This window comes from Nicotiana attenuata, chromosome 12 (assembly GCF_001879085.1).
Source record: "Nicotiana attenuata strain UT chromosome 12, NIATTr2, whole genome shotgun sequence".
Classification (NCBI taxonomy): Eukaryota; Viridiplantae; Streptophyta; class Magnoliopsida; order Solanales; family Solanaceae; genus Nicotiana; species Nicotiana attenuata.
In genome coordinates, this window is record NC_032000.1 from 27,092,266 (window position 1) to 27,115,285 (window position 23,020).

General features: G+C 41.0%; 1 protein-coding gene across 1 annotated transcript; it reads right to left on the minus strand.

Moving 5' to 3' along the window:
* LOC109235475 (receptor-like protein kinase HERK 1) lies at positions 6,146-9,340 on the minus strand. Its single transcript, XM_019401601.1, is given in 3 exon segments — positions 6,146-6,356; positions 6,358-7,542; positions 9,260-9,340. Coding segments are annotated over 2 exon segments (1,149 nt in total). The 5' UTR covers positions 7,458-7,542; positions 9,260-9,340; the 3' UTR covers positions 6,146-6,307.

The window sequence follows — 23,020 nt, forward strand, 5'->3', positions numbered from 1 at the left end:
TATTATAATCGAAGGGCCAATCTTCGACACTTCAAAATAGGGCACTTAGTCCTAAGGAAAGTCACCCTCAATACTTGAGACCTGAACGAAGGGAAGCTCGGCCAAAACTGGGAAGGACCATACAGGTCCTCGGTGTCATCAGAAAGGGATCTTACAAACTTGGCACAATGGAGGGAGAACAATTGCCGAACAATTGGAACATATCACTCATCAAACGATATTATTGCTAAGGTATGGCTTTCTCCCTTTTCATTTGTATCTAGTGCTTACTTATTGCAGGTGTTCGATCGAAGACGTCGAGAAGCTCTTCAACACGAAGACCTTAGGTTTTAAAGCACGTGTTGCACTCTTTTTACCTTAGATCGATTTTTATCCCAAATGGATTTTTCCGGCGAGGTTTTTAACGAGGCAACAAATATATGTGCTACCTGGGGACAATTCAACAGTATCCGAGGCTTCTTTATAATCAACCTCGAATACTAGGGGGCATTACCCTCGGATGTTATATTTTCAAAAAAGATGCTTTGTGTCAACAAGGTCTCGATAGGAAAATTTTGTAAAGGGTCAAACGAACGGTGCCCATGTAGATTGCCCGAGCCCTAATGACAAAACATGTACGCATGAACGATCTATTGAAAGAAGCGCCTTTTTTCTTATCAGGTGTTCCATGCATTAGTGGACTTTCTACTTTGCAATTCATACTTATGATATTTTACGGAAACTGGCTCAAGGGCCAATTGCAACTAAAGTTCGAGCAATTAACCGCGTACTCGGGGACTGTCGTCCAAAAATCGACATGCTCAAATTGTTAAACTTCGAAACCTAATACCTTAAAAAGGCAATCCTCGATTTTATAGGCCACGACCACCCCACTCGGGGACTAATACTTCGAACAAGTTTGAAGTATAATCGAGAGACAAGCCCAATGGGCAAAAATCAAGTTAAAGCCTACGGCCGAACTAACACGGTTCAGAGACGTCTGAATTCCGTAATAAAACAGGCCTTCACATATTTTCACAAAACCGGTTAAAGAAGGCTACCCTCGGCAAAATTACAAAAGGGTTTCAATAACATCAACCCTCGAAAACCTTAAGGGGTACTAAATTGTTCGAACTCTCGAACAACTTATGCTAAGGCATAGCAAAAGTTTTTTGACAACACTAAATCCTAATGGGTATAGATTTATCTCATGCTAAGGCATAACAAATTAAACTTTTAAGCCGAAAAAGGGAACAAGCCACTATTTTGAAGTCGTATCGACCCGATTAAAGGCCTAAGGGCCATTACATTATTGAGCTCGAGGGCTCGCCCCTTGCTTAACCAAAACCCAAGGGGTTTTACCACTCCGAGTTCGAGCAGGTACTCACTCGATTATAGAAATTATAACAATCTGATTTCAACAAAATCTTCACGAGGCAACAAAGTGAGTTAAAATTCTCACAAGGCCTAAAGTATATCGAAATTATCATAAAGCAAAAACAAAACAAAGTTTTCAAAACAAAGATCAGAGACTAATCAGAAAGAAAAAGGATCTTTCATATATACGAGAGTATTTACAAAGACCACTCAGGGTCTTACACAAAAAAACAAAAAGAAGAAGAAAGTTCTAAGTGCCTAATCTTCCCCGGGAGCTTCATCTTCTACGCTCTCGGATCCACTTGCGCTCCCGGACTCATCATCATCAGAGATCAAAGCTTCGGTTTCGGCCTCTAACACTTTCGCATTCTCGATATCGATTGTGAGGTCAAAGCCACGAGCATGAATCTCTTCGAGAGTCTCTCTCCGAGACTGGCACTTAGCATGACCGGCAACACAGGATAACCGAACCTCAGCAGCATCGGAATTGTCCTTTGCTCGAGAGTTAGCGGCTTCAGTATTGGCTCGGTAGATGGCCACGACCGCCTCGGCCTCGGCCTTTACTTTTTCCACCTCAGATTTGGATTTTGCAAGATCAGCGGCCAACCTAGATTCGAGCTCCTCAATTTTCTTGGCTCGGGCCAAGCTCTCCTCCTTCACGCTTTGGAGTTCACGCTCAACCGAAGAGAGTTGGGCTTGTATCGTATCTTTCTCCAAGGCAAGACGGTCCATGTTCTGCTTCCACCCCAAAGTCTCTGCCTCTTTTATCTCTGCCTCCTCGCGAAGCTGCTCGATTTTCTCGGCCTTCTGCTGAACCTACAGGATCTAAGTGTTAGTCACCAATATCAAATTGATATGTCAAGCTCCTGAAAACCTACATTACATGTTCGATGAGATCAGTCTGTTTTTTATGGGTTGTTGCCAATTCAGCTCAGAGGTCCCTGATCTCCTCTTCTTTTTGCACATAGAGGCGTTTTAGGGCGTCTCTCTCCTCCGTGAGTCTTTTTAGATCGGCCTCACACCGGTTCAGCTCGACTTGGGATTTGGAAAATGCTTCCTGATGAAGCGTCATAGCCTGTGGAAAAAGGAAGGAAATCAGACAAAAGGAAATAAAAACAAACATAAACCTAATAACCATAGCTGAAATTTACCTGGCTCATGAGTCGCTGAGCCTCATAAAAAATGATCGTTGCATCCAGGTCGGAAACATCATCGACCCCGTGAAGCAGCCACGGAATATGTCATCTCCTTCGTGGGTAGTTCCTGCATCGGAGGTCTCTATAGATTAAGCCTCCCAAAATTCCCCTCAGAAAATGTGGGGTCGGGCAGCGAATCATCAATATTTATTGCCACAAGAAAGTCACTTGGGGCACTCTCTCCCTTTTGAAGGGCCTCGGAACCGGACCCTTCGGGTACACTCGCCGGTTGTTCGTCATGGCAGGAAACATCTTCGGGCCCTAAGAGTATATAATGTGTATTATAAAAATACTTTTATTTAAATAGTTACTTTTATAGTACGTGCATGGAATATATATTTTACAACCTTTATTTTCTTTCGTTCTGAATTGTGTAAATAAATTTTTGAATTTTTGTAGTTAATACTAAAATTATTATCACCGACAAACTATTCTAATTAATTTTTTACTATGCTCATTATTTTGTTATTCCAGCATTATAGATGCTTAAATACTTTTTATTTTTTTTATTTATAAATAATATTTTTTTATTCTATAGGTAATAAGTCCATAATATAAATTAAAAAGGGAAAACCATGATATTAAAAAGTTAAAAAAAATAATAAAAGAAGATAAATATTTATAATATATAGGGTAAAATAGGTATTTGGCAATCCAAAATTTGAAAAATCTAGTTGAGTGGCCTTCTGAGTGCAATAGGCATAGTCTAGTGACTTTGTTATTACAAAAGAAAGAAAAGTGACTTTAGGAGATAATTTGGGATTGTTGAGTGATCATTTGAGTAATTGACTCTCCGATAGCTGGAATCCCCCCAGATGGTTTGGGGCAGGGGCGAAGCCACACTTAAGTTAAGGTGGTCAATTGATCATGCTTTGTCGGAAAATTACACTACGTATATAAGTAAAAATATTTAGTTTTAGAGGTATATAACATATATAGAACACACTTTGTTGGAATTTTTTGTTTACTTATTTCAAGTTTGAACACCCTTCAGAAAATTCCTGACTTCGCCACTGGTTTGAGGTACTTTGAGTGATACCAGGCACTGTGAAAAAGGTAATGTGTTGAGAAGCTCAGTTGTGACAAAGAAATGGAGAAGATGAACTCGAAGAGAGGATCAGTGAGAGAGAGAAAGTAACTTCTTTTAGGCTTAACTACTGATAGAGGGATGGGATGATAGTGTGGATGTCCAGGACCTGGTGAGTTATCTGCAGAGGGACAGGTGCTTTGAGGTTGAGTTTGCAACTCAGAAACTGCAGAATCAGTGCCTAAATCATCAAAGTCTAGGATTGGAAATAAAGGAGAACAATCAGCTGACTTTGTTTAAAGGGAAACACATCTTCACTGAAGATAACATCAACACTTCGACACTTCAATTGTAAATCATTGAGTATGTATCCTTTCTGAGAAGAAGAGAAATAATAAGCTGAGAAGAATGTGAAAATCTTTACAACATATCTGTAACTACCACCTATTGACAGTTGCTTCTAATTGTACTTAGTTACTCTAACTAACTAACTACACTTCTAACTTACACCCTCTCTTTTCATCATATGAACTTTAAGGTTACTCTAACTAACCGACTAACTACACTCCTAACTTACACCCTCTCTTTTCATCATATGAACTTTAAGGTTACTCTAACTAACCGACTAACTACACTTCTAACTAATTACATCCTTAACCTAATTACTGTCACTAACTTCCTTCAACATAATGTTTAGCTTGAATTGTGATAGAAGAAAGAGAAGACGCAAGGTGTGGAATGTTGCGCCGCTTGCACTTATGTGGGTCGTTTTGGAGAGAAAGGAGCATGAGAGGTTTTGAGTTGAATTTTGTACGATTGAGGAGCCTCTTATCCCTTATGTCCTTTTGGTGCACCCATGAAGTTCCTTTACGATTACAAGATTGGGTGTCAGTTCATAGAAACCCAATCTTTTGTAATTTTTTTACTTTTTGGTATACTTCTTGTATATGGACCGTAGCAATGACAATAAGAAGAAGCTGGAGGTGAGAAGCAGAAGAAGGGGATGAGATCAGAGATACAGAGGAGTGGGATGAGAAGGGAATATTTTCATAACAACTTTTTCCTAAATCACTACAATGCCTACGTCTGCTATATATAACTAACTCCTGGCCCACACACTTTTATTTAGCACTCACTACATAATCCATTAGCTTTGCAGGTGGTTGTTTCTTGCGTTTGCCTCTACCCAGATTGCCTTTCATCACTTCATTACCCAATTCATTCTCAATTGCCATATCAGCTTCCAACTCATCCGCCTTGTCAGCTTCGTCGAAGATTGTATTCACAACATGGACGCTTTTTGCCAAACATTAATAAAATTTTATTACTTTGTCCAAAAAGAAAAAAGATTAGTTAATCATTCAAGTCATATATGTTCTTGCTCGCCAGTAATGATCTCTTTTTTTTTCTTTATTTTGTTTGCTGATGAATTGTTGGTCCTCTTAGTCAGTATCTCTCATAATTAGCTATTCTATACCATTCTTTTGAAGAACAACGTAGCAGTGCATTTACAGCTTCACTGCCAGAGCGCATAAGAACTTTTAGCTAAAGAAAAATAGGGAAAGAAGGAGAAAAAGAGAAGCTGATGAACCTGTTAACGCCAGCCACTTCGTAATCTTGTATGACATCTAGAAGCTACCTGCTCGAGATGCTGTAACTTTTCACGAGTCTCTCCTTGATCATATGCTCCACCTAGAATTGAAGCAACTTCTCAGTCAATTAGGTGCTCGCCCTTCATATTTGGCTTCTATTTTAAGTGTTCCTGTATGTGGTATTTATTTCATATTTATGAAGAAGAATAATCATAATGTTGCAGGTTTGTAGGATGACTGGAGTACTGACACTTGCTAAAAACAAATTCCCATATTAATGGATCCTTGACAAACAAACAAACGTCCTCACTCAGTGTAGGAAGCTCATGATAAGAATGTCAAACGTTGTAAAACATGTGACCATATGACAATGGTTGAGAAAAAGCACTGTTAAGGTTGACACATGGATGAAGACACGGAGCAAACAAAGAGACTGACCAAAAAGGATGTAACTTCACCGTCCCAAACCTATCACTTGTTAAGAAAAACATTTCATGAGAATGGGAAACTGTATTTACATCATTAATACTGTGTAATTGAAAGACAAGTATCAAAATAAATCAATCATATTACCGAACTAACCCTGCCATCCCTATTGGCTATTGCCAATTAATGGAAAAAAGGGAAGAAAAGAAGCTTTGATGTTACATTTTACATTATTTCGCAGCCACTAATACTGCAGTATCACTCAGTATCTCAAACATATAAAACATCCAGAGAAATGTGAGGGCCCATCATCTCAGAAGAGGTATGCAATGCCAACTTCCTTTTGCCTGTTTAAAAGAAGAAAATGGATTACCATGTTTTTGTTTTCTCAAGGTTGCGACATTATGAGGGAAAATAAGTATCGAAGGATTATGTTATCAGGTCTTCCCAGAGGCTCAAAATTGTTCCATGTCTTTAAAAGACTTTTCAGTGACATGATATTGATGGAATGATTTCATATGTATGAAGAAATTCTTAGAAACCATATACAACAACAAAACAACCGGACACACCCAATAAAATGAAAGGAGGATCTACAGAAACTCGTAGAATAAACTGTTATGAAAACAAAAAAATCAATCTTCATATGATACATGAACAGAAGTGGAATTAACAAACACCTAAGGACGGTATGTACCATTTTCACTTAGTTATCTACCGTAGGACTTAACCAATTGCGAGAAAGCCCTACTCATCATCAGAGAGATCATCCGAATTTGATGAGATCATCCAGATATGAGAAGCAGAAGCACTGGCATTAATATGACTGAAATCATTGACTTGCGGAGAGAGCTCGCCAACAGGGATGGTACTGTTTTCTTCAGGAATATCATGAATGGTAGACTCTTGGAGATGAAGTGCATACTCCAGACTCCACAGCACATCACCCATGGATGGCCTATCTTGACCAAACTCAGCTAAGCATTTCTCTGCTGTTTCTCCAAACTTCCTGAGGGAATCTGGTCTTATTTTGCCCACAAGTTTGGGATCTATGATTTGTTCCAGTTGTCCTTTCTTCTGCCACTTCATTGCCCATTCAGCTAAGTTGACCATCTCCCTCGGAAGAGATGGAGCTATGACAGTCCTAGCACAAAGAACTTCTAATAAAACAACACCGAAAGAATAAACATCAGATTTTTCTGTCAGCTGTTGCCTTCTAAAATATTCAGGATCAAGGTAGCCAAAAGTTCCTTTCACGACTGTGCTAGTATGGGTTTGATTAAGCTCAAGCCCTGTCTTGGATAGTCCAAAATCAGTAACTTTTGCCACTAAATTCTCATCAAGCAATATGTTTGCGGACTTGACATCACGATGTATAGCTGCACTGGCATGGCCAGTATGAAGGTAGTGCAGACCTCTGGCTGCCCCGATGCATATCTCCAGCCTCTGCTCCCAGCCCATACTGGGTAGATCTGACCCATACAAATGACTCTTGAGGGTCCCATTCTCCATGTACTCAAAAACTAGAATCCTCTCGTTGTTTTCATCACAATATCCAATCAATGAAACCAGATGTGGATGGCGGAACCGAGAGAGCATCTCAATTTCTGTTCGGAACTCTGCAAGACCTTGTTGGGACTTAGAATTAAGCCTTTTCAGGGCCACCTTTGTGCCATCACACAAAACACCCCTGTAAACATTTCCAAAGCCACCTTTTCCAATGACCAAACTCTCATCAAAGTCGTTAGTTGCTTCCTGCAAAGCTGCAAAAGGAACTTGATAATTTTCAATAGGAATGCGATGACTCGAGGTTGAAGCAGCACTTATGGACGTTGTCCCCTTTGAATGCTTGCTTCCCATGGTATGTGTGGACTGTAGAGTGCCACCATTAATAGATAAAGGAATCCATGTCTTTGACTGGGCAAGCTACTCCTGTTTTCTTCTTCTATGAATGCAAAATAAGTTGCCAACCATCAGCACAGCAATTGGTACACTACCCTCACACCCAGGGCGGATGCAAATATACGTGTAAATAACATGCAAAAAAGAAAATACAGTATAAATAGAATAAAATGACACCGCTTGTCATCCCCCTCCCCTTGGCTTGCAGGTGAAGACCGTCTATCCTCTTAGAGAGGTCGAGTGTTCGATCCTTGGTGTATGACGTGTTTAAACTTTTTGAGCCTTTTGTTTAACTGCATAAAAGAGATGTCAGCGAGGCTTGAAATGCTGACCTCATAGCAAGAGTTAAACAACTAAAACAATGGACCAAGAGCCCCTTTCGTTCGCAAAACTAATATTTGAAAAAAAAAAAAAAAATCAAACTGGGTTAACTTTTTAAAAAACCAAATCATTCTCCTCTTCAACTTTGTAGTTTTTGGGACTAGTGTGCTACTTCCTGCCATTTCCATTGTGAGAGTTTTTTTTTTCCTTCTTTCTAGTTGGAATGTTTTGAAAACATCCATTGTTCTCTATTAGAGTGGTTTAGAGTCCGACATTGAGTGGGGAATGAACCGGTTGTCTCATTATATAGACTTGGGCAATCCTCCCCTATGAGCTAGCTTCTAGGCCTGAGTTAGGCTCAAGGGCCATATCTTCACATGATATCAGAGCCAGGTCCGTCCCTAGGTCCCCATGTTACATTGTCCATGTTCTAGTTGGCAGGTATGGGTGTGCGAGGGGTGGAGTGGGTTAGAGTCCCACATTAGTTGGGGAATGAACTGGTTGTCTTCTTATATGGACTTAGGCAATCCTTTCCTCAAGAACAACTTTTGGGTCCGTATTTTCACATTTTCCTTTGTGGGTTGAACTATATGAAAATTATTTAAGATTTTTCTAAGTTGATATCTTAACTAGTCATTCAACTTAAATTTCAATGGAGAGATATTTTTCTAAAGCATCTTCCAAGCTTCCGAATCCAGGTTCAACCTCTCAAAATTCATCCTAACATGGAAGATCAATGAGTTGGAACAATGTCGACAAAGCGAAGGAGTTGACTTAAATTCCTAAAAAGCTGAATTTGGGAAAAGATTAGCAATTCGAAAATATCATCATAATGACCATGATGCAATAAAGAGAGCATATCTTCAAAATGTCATTTTCTACCACGCAATCACAATTTTTTTCAAAGAAAACTGTATGGTCAATTGCCTCGCTTTATTCCTCGATGGTGTGTTGGAGTATAGAGCAACAAGTGATTTGTTCACTTGTCACTTCCTTAAATGTTGAATGCTGCTTAGAGAAAAATCTCACGCCACTGCTCAGACCCACAATAACTCCGATATTTTTCTTTGTGCTTGAGCTAGGATTAGTAGGAACAGAAGCTACCTGTAAGGCTGCGCCAAGAATTATTCAACTTTCAGAAGTTCCAGTCCATTTAGAAAGGCGTCAAGATTAGCACTCCTTGGAGATGGGCCAAGACTAATGTTAAGCCTATTACTTGTAGAGCAACACAATTATTACAACAAGCAAAATCGAAATATCAGAAGTAACATTGAACTCATGATCGGAAGGTTTCACAATTTCAAAGTTCAAAACAGAGATTATAAATAAATAAATAAATAAAAATTAACCCTAAGAAAGATGGTTGCAACTATAATTGAACTTTGAGATGAAAACGAAAATACGTAAACAAAATAGATGTTTGAGGAAGTGGATTTTACCGGTGGAGATTGGAGAAGACGAAAGAGTGCGAAGTGTTACTGTGATTGCGTGTCTCTCTCTCTCTCTCTCCCTCTCTCTCTCTCTCTCTTCTATAAGAGATCTATGCTCTTTACATGTTAATTCTTACATATTTATTATACATTTGGAAAAAATTAACTTCGAACTTATCAATTTTACTTTTATATTCATATATAATTATAGCATATTTAAGATCAATATTTTAAAAGTATTTCTTTCTTTCTTGAACCTCCTATTAATTCAATTTATGCCAAAATTAACAAATTATAACAAAAAGTGAACTCCCTATATGTCGTAGTTTTTAAAATAGTTGTCTCAAATTATTTGTAATTTTAGAAGTTCAAAATTAAATTAATTATTTTTTCCTATTTCATCCTTAATATTAATTTTTCTTGAATAATACAAATACCTCAATTATTAATAAATATTAAATGAAGAAAGATTATATGTTAATACATAAATAAGGGTAAAACAATTAAAAATCTCTCTTATTTAATATTTTCTTAAGGGGGATGTAAAAGAGAAACACGACAGATAATTTGAGACAGCGGGATTAGTAACAAATGGAAACCAACAAATAAATAATGATATTAGGAAAAGGTGAAAGGGATTTTTACCTTCCTATACACTATATGAAACATTATTACCCTCCCTACTCAAGTTTCAAGTTAATTACATTTGTAACGACCCGACGGTCGATTTGGGCCCTAGCGCACCGTTCAGCAGTTCGAGGCCATGAGCAGCTTCAATTCAGGCATTATGACTTGTACGCGTGGTCGAAACTGAATTTCGGGAAGTTCGGGGTTGATTCGGAAGGAGAACTCTCATTTCGGAAGCTTTAAGTTGAAAGAATCAACTAGGATTGGATTTTTGAGTAAACGACCTCAAAATTGGGATTAGAAGGCTCCATCAGGTTCGTATGATGATTTCGGACTTGGGCGTATGCCTGGATCGGGTTTTGGATGACCCGGGAGCGTTTTGGCGCCTATTGTGGAAGTTAGCATTTTGGAGGAAATTTCATAAGTTTGGATTGAAGTGTATTTCAGTGTTATTGATGTCCATTTGGGATTCCGAGTCTGGGAGCAGCTCCGTATGGTTATTCTGGAGTTGGGAGCGCGATCGTAAGTGAATTCGGATGTCCGTGGGTCATTTTGGAGTCATTTGGCTACAGATAGAAATTTGAAGGTTTTTGAAAAATTTGACCGGAAGTGGACTTTTTGATATCGGGGTCGGAATCTGATTCCGAAAGTTGGAGTAAGTCCGTAATATCGAATATGACTTGTGTGCAAAATTTGAAGTCAATCGGACGTGATTTGATAGGTTTAAACATTGAAAGTAGAAGTTTGAAATTCTAAAGTTCATAAAGCTTGGATTGGAGGTCGATTCGTGGTTTTAGCGTTGTTTGCTATGATTTGAGGCCTCTAGTAAGTCTGTAATGTGTTTTGGGAATGGTTTGTATGATTGGTTGGGGTCCCGGGGGCCTCGGGTGTGTTTCGGGTTGTATCGCGCTCTTAATTGATGTTTCAACATCGTTTCTTTGGACATAAAGGGTACCATATTAAGCAAATGAGCTCCAAATTAAGTTTTTATTGAACCATTAGATCTGTATCGTAATTACGGAGCCATAGAAAAAAGAATCGTCTAATTTGGACATCGTATGAGGGAGTTATGCTCATTTCCGTGTCTGGAAAAATTGCTAGTTTCTGGTGTGAAGATTTGTTCTTCGCGACGCGAGAGGGGTTCCGCGAACGCGAAGAAGGATTTCTGGGTTGACCGGTCAACGCGAAAAATTTCCCTTCGCGAACACGAAGCAGCGAAGGCGATGAAGAAAAATCTCCTGGACAGTGTTTTAAACCGAGAATTTTAGTATTTTGGGCATATCTTGAGTTCTAGAGCTCCGTTTGAGGTGATTTTCGCGGAGTTGTTCTCATCTCAACAAGGGGGGTAAATATATGACCTTTATTCTGATGTTTATCCATGATTATTTCTGTTGGTTTCTATTTTTATCCGTGTTTGAATTGTAAAAATTGAGATTTTGAGCCCCAAAGTTAAAAAATGGCAAATCCTTGATTTGAGGGTCGATTCATGGACGAAATTGGTTGAATTACTAGATATAGACCAAATGAGTTATGGGTAATATTTATTTTCAATAATTTTCGGAATTCGGGTCGTGGGTTCGAGGGTGATTTTTATCGACTTTTCGAGCGGAGTTGGGAATTGATATAAATTGAATTGTTATGAGTGTTTGAGGATATATTAATGGGTTTACATAATTGTTGGCTAGTTTTGGATCATTGTGCATCGATTTGAGTCTTCGGAAGGGCGTGGAATGCCGGTTTTGGAACTTCGGAGCGAGGTGAGTCTCCTTTCTAACCTTGTAAGAGGGAATTATCCCCATAGGTAAAATAATTGGTTATTTGCTCCTATTTGTGGGGGCTACGTACGCACGAGGTGATGAGAGTCTGTGCGTAGCTACTAATATGTGTAAGTCCGGGTAGTCTAGGACCCAAAAGCATGCTATACTTGAAATAATTGTAATCTTATTGACAGTTAAATTTCTTAAATCCTATCGACTTGGTAAATGAATTTCTAAGAGGATTAAACTTTATTTTCTTAAGTCATTAAAAGAGAATTGGCTTCTAATGGGATAAATGTTTCCCGTAAAATTCTTAATTTGTTGTTTGAGCATGTATTTCTATGTGTACCTGCGTCGCATGTATGGTACGCGAGCAGGGTGATTGTTTATTTAAAATTTGACTGCGTTGCATGTATGATTCGCGAGCGGGGTAATAGATGCATCTATGGTTCGGGCCGCTCGACCATCGGCAATGCACATTTTACATTTATTTTGGATCGGGCCGTACGACCTCGGCATGAGTTGCGCATGTTTGAATTGCTTGTCTTGAGATTTATTGATATTGACATCTGCTCTCCCCGACTTGAGATAATTGTTAATTAATGGATTATGAATCCGGAGACTTTTAATAAAAAGGAACTTTTACCTGTTTAGTAATTCATTTGAATCTACTGCTGTCCTTAATAAACTCGTGAGTCATCACTTTAATAATATTATTATTTGACCATTAGTAAGTGCCGAAGTTGCCATCTCGTCTCTACTTCTTTGAGATTAGGCGGGATACTTACTGAGTACAAGTTGTTTTCGTACTCATGCTACACTTGCTGTGCATTTTGTTGCACAGGTACAAGTATTTCTATTGGCCCATTGGGCGTAGCAGCACGGGCGACCCGGAGACTAGGTGAGTTGTATTTCCTCGAGGCGGCCCGCAGCTAGTATAGTCTCTCTCAGAATTTTATTTACTTTCTGTCCATTTGTGTTCCGGACAGCTGTTGTACTTTATTCAAATTCTTAGAAAATGCTCATGTACTTGTGACACCGGGTTCTGGGATGGTTATGAAGTATTTTGTATTAATTGCTTATCATTTAATTCGAATTGAAGTGATTATCTTTTTTATTTGTAAATTTGGAGGAAAATCATAGATTTCAAGAGTATTAAAACGAGAATTTAATTAAGTAATTTGGTTGGCTTGCCTGACGGTGGTGTCCGGCGCCAACACGACCCTTAGTGGATTTTGGGTCGTGACAGCATTGACATATACAATTTACCAATTATATACATTTTAGGAATTAAATGAGATGTCAATTAACTCCTTTAATCACGCTAATGTACATAACCCACTCTCCCCCACATTTCTCTGTCCACAACCCCCACAATTTTGATACTATGTCCCTCCATTAATACTCTCTTCCATTTTTGTTCAAAAATCTTTTATAATTTCTCTCTCAAATTTTTTGATTTCTTTCTCAAAATCCAATCGAAATCGATATTGCTTTAAATTTTCCTTTCCTTACGATGAAGAAGAAAGGAACTCCGAAGAAAAGCTCTAGAAAAGCTACTGATGGTGATATTCCTACTTTTGATTTGGGTGCTTTCTTATAGAATTCACCCAAAAAAAATGGTGAAATCCAAACATGCAACTCCAGAGAGAAAGTCCAAGTTTTTCCCTCGTGAAGCTAGGGCAGAGGCATGAACAAAACTCAAGCATGACAGGGATACTTCTGAAGCTTCGACATCTGCTAAATCAGGGCAAAAAAATTGCTCGTGATGATGATTTCGTCGAAGAAAAAGTTATTCCGAAACTTGCGAAAAAAAATCAAAGTTTCCCCTACCGGCAAACCTTCAAAAAGTAAAAAGGTTCAAAAATCTCCTAAAAACATATCCCAACAGTCACTAGAGAAGGTAACACTGTAGTGCTTATAATTTTTGTTTTTTATTTTTAGCTAAAAGGTTATTTTTATTCTCATCTTATACCTGTTTTTTGTTGTTCTTTAATTGTAGAAATTTTGTTTACACTGTATATATTTCTTATTGTTTATCATTTTCTCTACATATTTCTGGAATTTTAGATTTTTTGTATATTATTTGATATAATTTTGTTAGGATATGTATTACATGATTTAGTTTGTTTTATTGGTTAATTTTTCTTTATTTGTAGATGTTAATTTTATTTTCTGTAAACAAATTATATAAATTACGTCCAGTTGTTAGTTTTTACCCCAATTTTTTAAATATAGGTAAATGTTTTTCTCTTTTGTATAAGGTATATCAAAATATTGACATACTTAACACAACAAATCTACATGTTTATGGTACAGACAATATAACTACAAATTATTTACAAATTTTATACATATGATGACTAACTCCCTCATATTTTTGTTTTACTCAGTTCACCAACATGATTGAAGCCCCAGAAGAACTTTCTAGAATGATTTTACCGGATAAAGTCGAATACATCCTCGAAGAAGCTGAAATGCAGGCCGAGCATCCAGTAAATGCTCCATCTTCATCTGGAAATAAGCAGTCAATAGGAATAGATGACAAGAAAGATATTATATAACAACTAAAAATTTAAGAAAAGATGTTGATAAGGTAATAAACAATGATATTCCTAGCTGGTTTCTATAATTTATGTCATGCTTAATATTTCTTTAACTCTTTCTATTTTTATGCTTAGGTCGGTTCAGACCTTGAATTGTTCAAGAAAGAGGTATATATAATTCTTGATTTTTAGGCTTTTTTATATATCTGTAAGCCTCTTATTGTCAGATACATTATAAGCTTTTTTGGTTCTCTAGATTTTTGAAGAACTAGGCAGCATTCGAGTACTATTCAATGATTCCATCAAGACTGTGTTACAGGCAATAAAAAGTCAACAGGATATTAACATCGATGCTAAGGTTTCATTCAAAGTATAATCATTTTGGAAAATAATCTTCCCTGTTTATGTTTATATTAGCATTCATCAAAGATATATCCTCAGAAATTCGGCATGCAGTTTAGTGGCAGTTTTGAAAAAAATGATGAGTATTACAATGAAAAGAACAAACAATAGTATCATGGCAGTAGTGCTAAATAAGTGTTGGGCAGCAGCACCCAAACATGTATTTAAACAATTTTAACATAATTCGATGACATGTCTTACATAGGTTAAACATATTATTAAATTATCAACAAAAAATCTATATTATATTTTCAATTGTTGTGTTAGATACATGATACATGTCTGCCATTCAAAAGAGGAGAATGTTACTATATCATGTCCGATAGGTGTTGACTTATCTTCCCAATTTCAAGAGGCATTCAAGAAAGAAACTGCAGGTATGATTTAGTATTTTTTTTTGTTTTGGATAACACATAATTACCCCATTGGGGTTTTACCACTTTACCAGTTGCACCTTCATACTTTGCGGGAGTCCTATTACCCCCTATATTTGTTAGAAATCTAATAAGTACCACCTTTTGAGCTGACGTGGCACTTGCTTTGATTTGCACCTAATAAACCGCGCGTGGAAGCTTTTTTCATTTTTTTCTCTTTCTTATTTTTCTTTTTTTCTATTCTCTTTTTTGTTTACTTTCCCCTTAATACTTCTGTAACGACCCGGCCGTTCGTCTCATGAATTATCGCACCGTTTCCCCCATTTATGCTTCTTTATGCCTTGTTTATCCGTGTTTTGAAGTATCGGGTTGGTCGGATTGGATTCGGATTGGTTTTGGTGAAGCTTGAGACACTTAGTCTCTTTTAAGAAGGCTTAAGTTAGAAAAGTCAACCGGATGTTGACTTATGTGTCAGAGGGCTCGGACGTCAGTTCCGATGGTTCGGTTAGCTTCGGGGGGTGATTTATGACTTAGGAGTGTGATCGGAATGGGTTTTGGAGGCTTGGAGTAGATTTAGGCTTGAATTGGCGAAGTTGATATTTTGGCGATTTTCGGTTGGTAGGCGAGATTTTGATATAGGGGTCGGAATGGAATGCCGAGAGTTGCCCTAGCTTCGTTATGTGATTTGGATGTGTGTGCAAATTTCAGGTTATTCGTACGTGGTTTGGTTGGGTTTTTGATCAAAAGCGTATTTTGGAAGGTTTTAGAAAACTTAGGCTTGAATCCGATGTGTTTTGGGTGATTTGATGTTGTTTGAAGTGTTTTGATGATTGGAACAAGTTTGAATAAGGTATCGGGTTATGGTTGTGCCTTTGGTTGAGGTCCTGGGGGCCTCGGGTGAGTTTCGGGTGGTCAATCGGATCATTTTGAAGTTTTGAAGCTGTTGAAGTTTTGAAGCTGTTGAAGTTTTGAAGCTGTTGAAGGTGCAGCGCCGCACGTGCGGAAAGGGAGCCGCAAAAGCGGAATGTTGTGGGCTTACGAGGAACAGTAGATGCGGTGTGGGTTCGCACCTGTGGAGTCGCAGGTGCGGATGGATGATCGCAGATCCGGTTTTGGACTTTCAAGTGGATTCCGCAGAAGCGGAAGGATAACCGCATATGCGGTACAGGAGAAGCGGCTATAGCACCGCAGATGCGAAAGTAACTGGTCAGAATTTAAAAGAAGTCTTTCGCGAAGGTGGGTTTATTTTCACCCAAAGCTGCTCATTTTTGGAGATTTTTGAAGGAGATTAAAGAGGGAATCAAGGGGAAACGTTTGGAGGTAAGAATATCGGACCTAAAACTCGTTTCTATTGTGAAATCCACCTAGAAAATCATGGAAACTTAAGCTAAAAATCGAGAACTAGGGCCTGGAATTTTGGATTTTGATTTGGGATTTGATGGGCCATTTATGGTCGGATTTTGATGTTTTTAGTATGTATGAACTCGTGGGGAGATAAGGAACCTATTGGTGTAAAAATTTCTGAGTTTCGAGAAGTGGTCTCGGGGCTCGGGTTTTTGCTAATTTCGAGATTTTTGGTATTTTTCGATTGTTTTCGCTTAGGTTTTGTTCCCTTAGCATATTGTGACGTTCTCGTTCTGATTTTGGATAGATTCGACGCGCGTGGAGGCCAATTCGAAGGGCAAAGGCGTCACAAGCTCGGGATTTAGCCGGTTCGAGGTGAGTAATGATTGTAAATGATGTCTTGAGGGTTTGAAACCCCGGATTGCACATCGTAGTGCTATGTTGAGGTGAGACACACGCTTGTTGACGAGCGTGGGGCCGTACACTATTGGGGATTGTGACTTGGTCCGTCCCGGTTGATGATTTTACCGCGTATTTGACTGAAACTTATTTGTTATCACTATGATTTGGGCTGAATGCCACATTTGGGCTTCGTGCCAATTATTTGAACCCTTCGGGGCTTTCTCTTGATATTTCCTCACTGTTTTGAATTACTACTTGAACTCAGTCATGTTATTTTCCACTGTTTTACTACTCAGCCATTTTTACTCAGTTTTGAGACTTAAATGATATTTTAAATGATGTTTTGGGCTGAGACTCACTATTTTACTATTGCCCGAGGCGCTTGTGAGTATTTTTGACTGAGTAAGGCCGAGGGCCTATATTGTGAGGAGACATTGATACTGATTTGAGGCTGAGGGCCTGAGATATGTACGCCACGAGGTGGCTTGAGTGATATGAGGCCGAGGGCCTAGATTTGATGCCACGAGATGGCTTGTTATTGCGCTTGGGCCGTAAGGGACCCCTCCAGGAGTATGCACAGCCCCAGTGGGCGCGGGTACCTAGTATGATGTGAGATTGAGCCCGAGGGGTTGTTATTGTTCTGAGATGTTGCCCGAGGGGCGGATGTGGTGATATTGTGCCCGAGGGGCGAGCTTTTATTTATTTGATGTACCTTAATTATCTGTCATTTACCTGTTTACTTGTTGAAAGAGGATTTTACTGTATTTTCACTAGTTTTACTATTTTTATATGATTTTACTGCTTCATCTTAGAATGCTTTGTGCCTTGCGTGATTTCTTACTTTCAGTCATTATTTACATTTGTTACTCACTGAGTTGGAGTACTCACTTTACTCCCTGCACCTTGTGTGCAGATTCAAGCGTATCAGGTTCCGCTCCGGAGTGTTGATTTCCTCCAGTTCCAGGCGGGCTTCTTTGGAGATTACGAGGTAACTGTTGACGTCCGCAGCCCCGTGTATCTATTTCTCTATCATTCCTGTTCTTTCCAAACAAATGTTGTAGTTTATGACTTTAGCAGACTGTATTGTGGTTCATAGATGCTCGTGACTTGTGACACCCCGGTTAGGGCTGTGTCGGGTTGGATTTTTCGCATTTTTATTGTTATTTCCGCTATTCAGTGTTAGTAAATCATATTCTAGACTACTATGTGTTGTTAACTGTTTTAAAAGATGAATTGGGTTGAACTGGCTGGCCTTGTCTTCATGATAGGCGCCATCACGACCGCGTTAGGGGTTAGGGTTGTAACAAGTTGGTATCAGAGCCTAGGTTTCACAGGTCTCACGAGTCATGAGCAGGTTTAGTAGAATCTCGCAGATCGGTACGGAGACGTCTGTATTATCCTCGAGAGGCTGCGGAACCTCTAGGAAAACTTCACATTCTTGAAATTCTTATCGTGCGAGTTGTTGATCCTAGTACTAAACTTCTATTATTCCATTCTCTCACAGATGGTGAGGACACGCGCTACCGGACAGGATGGATGACCACCAGTGCCACCAGCTGCAGCCACCAGAGGCCGAGGACGCGGTCGTGGCCGTGGTAGGGGCAGAGCAGCGAGGGCAGCACCTGCAAATCCACCAGCTGCCCCAGTTCAGGATCAGGTCCCAGCTGTGGACCCTCCAGCAGCACCAGATCAGGCACCAACTGTGCCTATTGTGATTCCGGGTCTTCAGGAGGCCTTGGCTCAGATCTTATCAGTTTGCACTAGCCTAGCTCAGGCGGTTTCAGCTACTACAATCGCAGCTACTTCACAGGCCGGGAGAGGCAGTCAGACTCCCGCCGCCCGTACACCTGAGCAGGTTGTGCAGGGACTTCAGACACCAGGGGCACATCCAGCCCAGCCGATCACAGCTGCTCAGGACTATGTAGTTCCTGTCATGCCAGAGGATGAGCAGCGGAGGTTGGAGAGATTTGGGAGACTTCAGCCTCCGTCATTCAGCGGAGTAGAGGGCAAGGATGCCCAGGGCTTTTTAGACGAGTGTCAGAGGATGCTTCGCACAGCCGGTATTCTGGAGACCAGCGGGGTCACATTCACTACTTATCAGTTTTCAGGACCTGCTTTTACTTGGTGGGAGGATCTTGAGAGGCGTAGGCCTGTTGGTGTAGCGCCCCTATCCTGGCAGCAGTTCTCCGTTCTCTTTCTGGAGAAGTATGTACCGCAGTCTCGTAGAGAGGAGCTGCGTAGACAGTTTGAGTGGTTGCGTCAGTGGGAGATGACCGTGTCGCAGTGTGAGTTGAGGTTCTCTGAGTTGGCTTGTCATGCCATCTGGTTGGTCCCGACAGATCGAGAGAGGATCAGGAGGTTTGTCGATGGTCTTACTTATCAACTCCGTATCCTTATGACCAGGGAGAGGGTGACTGGTGCTACATTCGAGGAGGTTGTGGATACTGCCAGAGAGATCGAGTCTGTCCGTCGCCAGGAGCGGGAGGAGAGGGAGGCCAAGAGGCCTCGAGGATCTGGTAGCTACAGTGGTGGTCCTTTGATGGGCCAGTTCCAGCTTGGCAGAGGCCGACAGTTCCGTCAGGGTCAGTCTGATCGCTCAGGTTTTCGAGGAACATCGTCGAGTCATGGTTCCCACAGTTCACACCAGGGCCATTCTTCACTTAGTGCCCTCCCAGCTTAGAGCTCATCCCGTGCTCCATCTGTTCAGGGATCTTCTACGCTGAGTGCATCTGCTGGTCACTCCGGTGCGAGGGGTTCCCATCAGTCCCCTTCTCCAGCACCTAGGATTTGTCACGAGTGTGGGAAGATGGGCCACATGTGGAGGCAGTGTCCCCGCCATGTTGCTAGTTCATCCCAGCAGAGGGGTCAGTCATCAGGTTCAGCGCCAGTTGCTCCACCACCACCCGCCCAGCCAGCTAGGGGTGGGGATCAGTCAGCCAGGGGTCTCCCCAGAGGGGGAGGTCGATTAGGGGGCGGTCAGGCCCATTTCTATGCTCTTCCAGGCAGACCCGATTCCATTGCTTCTGATGCTATCGTTACAGGTATTATTTCAGTCTGCCACAGAGATGCCTCTGTACTATTTGATCCCTGTTCTACCTATTCTTATGTGTCATCGTACTTTGCTCACTATTTGGGTACTCCTCGTGAGTTTCTTGCTTTACCTTTTCATATTCTACACCGATGGGTAATACTGTTGTTATAGACCGTGTGTACCGGTCGTGTGTGGTGACTATTGGGGGTCTGGAGATCCGAGTTGATCTTTTATTATTGAGTATGGTGTATTTTGATATCATTCTGGGCATGGATTGGCTATCTCCGTGCCGCGCTATTCTAGATTGTCATGCCAAGACAGTCACATTGGCTATACCGGGTGTGCCACAGATCGAGTGGCGTGGCATGACTGATTATGTTTCTAGTAGAGTGATCTCTTTCTTAAAGGCCCACCATATGGTTGGGAAGGGTTGTCTATCGTATCTTGCCTTTGTGAGGGATGTTGGAGCTAAGACTCCCAGTATTGATTCTGTCCCAGTTGTGAAGGGTTTCCCTGATGTATTTCCTGCAGACCTGTCGGGCATGCCACCGAGCAGGGATATTGATTTTGGTATTGACCTGGTGCCGGGCACTCAGCCCATTTCTATTCCGTCGTATCGTATAGCACCAGCGGAGTTCAAGGAGTTAAAGGAGCAGCTTCAGGAACTCCTTAATAAGGGGTTCATTCGGCCTAGTGTGTCACCTTGGGTTGCGCCTGTTCTGTTTGTGAAGAAAAAGGATGGTACTATGAGAATGTGCATTAATTATAGGCAATTGAACAAGGTAACAGTTAAGAACAAGTATCCTTTGCCTCGCATTGATGATTTATTCGACCAGCTTCAGGGAGCGAGAGTATTCTCCAAGATTGATCTCCGTTCGGGTTATCACCAGTTGAAGATCAGGGATTTGGATATTCTTAAGACGGCCTTCAGGACCAGATATGGTCATTATGAGTTCCTAGTTATGTCTTTTGGGCTGATCAATGCCCTAGTAGCGTTCATGCATTTGATGAACAGCGTGTTCCGGCCTTATCTTGATTCATTTGTTATTGTTTTCATTGATGATATCCTGGTATTATTCGCGTAGTTAGGAGGAGCACGCGGAGCATTTGAGGGTGGTGTTCCAGAGATTGATGGAGGAGAAGCTTTATGCAAAGTTCTCGAAGTGTGAGTTTTGGCTCAATTTAGTGGCATTCTTGGGACACGTGGTGTCTAGTGAGGGTATTCAGGTTGATCCAAAGAAGATAGAGGCGGTGCAGAGTTGGCCCAGACCGTCCTCAGCCATAGAGATTCGTAGTTTTCTTGGTTTGGCAGGCTGTTATCGCCGGTTTGTTCAGGGATTCTCATCTATCGCATCGCCCTTGACCAAGTTGACTCAGAAGGGTGTTTCATTTGTATGGTTGGACAAGTATGAGGAGAGCTTTCAGAAGCTCAAGACAACTTTGACCACAACTCCAGTTTTGGTTTTGCTATCAGCTTCAGGTTCATATACCGTGTATTGTGATGCTTCGAGAGTAGGGATTGGCTGTGTGTTGATGCAGGAGGGTAGAGTTATTGCTTATGCTTCTCGACAGTTGAAGCCCCATGAGAAGAACTACCCCGTTCATGATTTGGAGTTGGCTGCCATAGTTCACGCGTTGAAGATTTGGAGGCATTACTTGTAGGCGTATCTTGCGAGGTATTCACTGATCATCGTAGTCTTCAACATTTGTTCAAGCAAAAGGACCTTAATTTGAGGCACCAGAGATGGTTGGAGTTGCTTAAGGATTATGACATCACCATATTGTACCATCTGGGGAAGGCCAATAAGTGGCCGATGTTTTGAGCCGAAAGGCAGTGAGTATGGGGAATTTGGCATATATTCCAAGTGGGGAGAGACCTCTTGCGGTTGATGTTCAGGCTTTAGCCAACCGGTTCGTGAGGTTGGATATTTCGGAGCCCAGTCGGGTGTTGGCTTGCGTGGTTTCTCGGTCTTCCCTATATGAGCGCATCAGAGAGCGCCAGTATAATGATCCACATTTGCTCGTCCTTAGGGATAGAGTTCAGCATGATGATGCCAGAGATGTGTCTATTGGAGATGATGGGGTATTGAGGATGCAAGGCCGGATTTGTGGGCCCAATGTGGATGGGCATCGGGAGTTAATTCTGGAAGAGGCCCATAGCTCGCGGTATTCTATTCATCCAGGAGCCGCGAAGATGTATCAGGATCTGAGACAGCATTACTGGTGGCGAAGAATGAAGAAAGATATTGTGGGATTTGTAGCTCGGTGTCTCAATTGTCAGCAGGTGAAATATGAGCATCACAGACCGAGTGGCTTGCTTCAGAGGATGGATATTCCAGAGTGGAAGTGGGAGCGGATAACTATGGACTTTGTAGTTGGGCTTCCACGGACTTTGAAGAAGTTTGATGCTATTTGGGTGATTGTGGATAGGCTGAACAAGTTCACGCACTTCATTCCTATCTGTACTAGTTATTCCTCCAAGCGGTTAGTAGAGATATATATTCGGGAGATTGTTCGGTTGCATGGTGTCCCAGTTTCCATCATTTCAGATCGGGGCACTCAGTTTACTTCCCAGTTCTGGAAGTCTGTTCAGCGAGAGTTGGGTACTCAGGTACAGTTGAGCACAACTTTTCTCCCTCAGACGGACGAGCAGTCCGAGCGCACTATTCAGATATTAGAGGATATGCTACGCGCTTGTGTTATTGATTTCGGAGGGTCATGAGATCAGTTTTTACCGCTTGCAGAGTTTGCTTACAACAACAGCTACCAGTCGAGTATCCAGATGGCTCTATATGAGGTTTTGTACGGGAGGTGGTGTAGATCTCCAGTTGTTTGGTTTGAGCCCAGTGAGGCTAGGCTATTGGGGACAGATTTGGTTCAGGATGCTTTAGATAAAGTGAAGGTAATTCAGGATAGACTTCGTACAGCGCAGTCGAGGCAAAAGAGTTATGCTGATAGGAAGGTTCGAGATGTGTCCTACATGGTTGGTGAGAAGGTCCTATTGAAGGTTTCGCCCGCGAAAGGTGTTATGAGATTCGGAAAGAAAGGAAAGTTGAGTCCGCGGTTCATTGGGCCTTTTGAGGTACTTCGGAGGATTGGGGAGGTGGCTTATGAGCTTGCCTTGCCACCTAGCTTGTCGAGTGTGCACCCAGTGTTCCATGTTTCTATGCTCCAGAAGTATATTGGAGACCCGTCCCATGTTCTGGATTTCAGCACGGTTCAATTGGAGGGTGATTTGACTTATGATGTGGAGCCAGCAGCTATTCTGGAGCGTCAGGTTCGGAAGT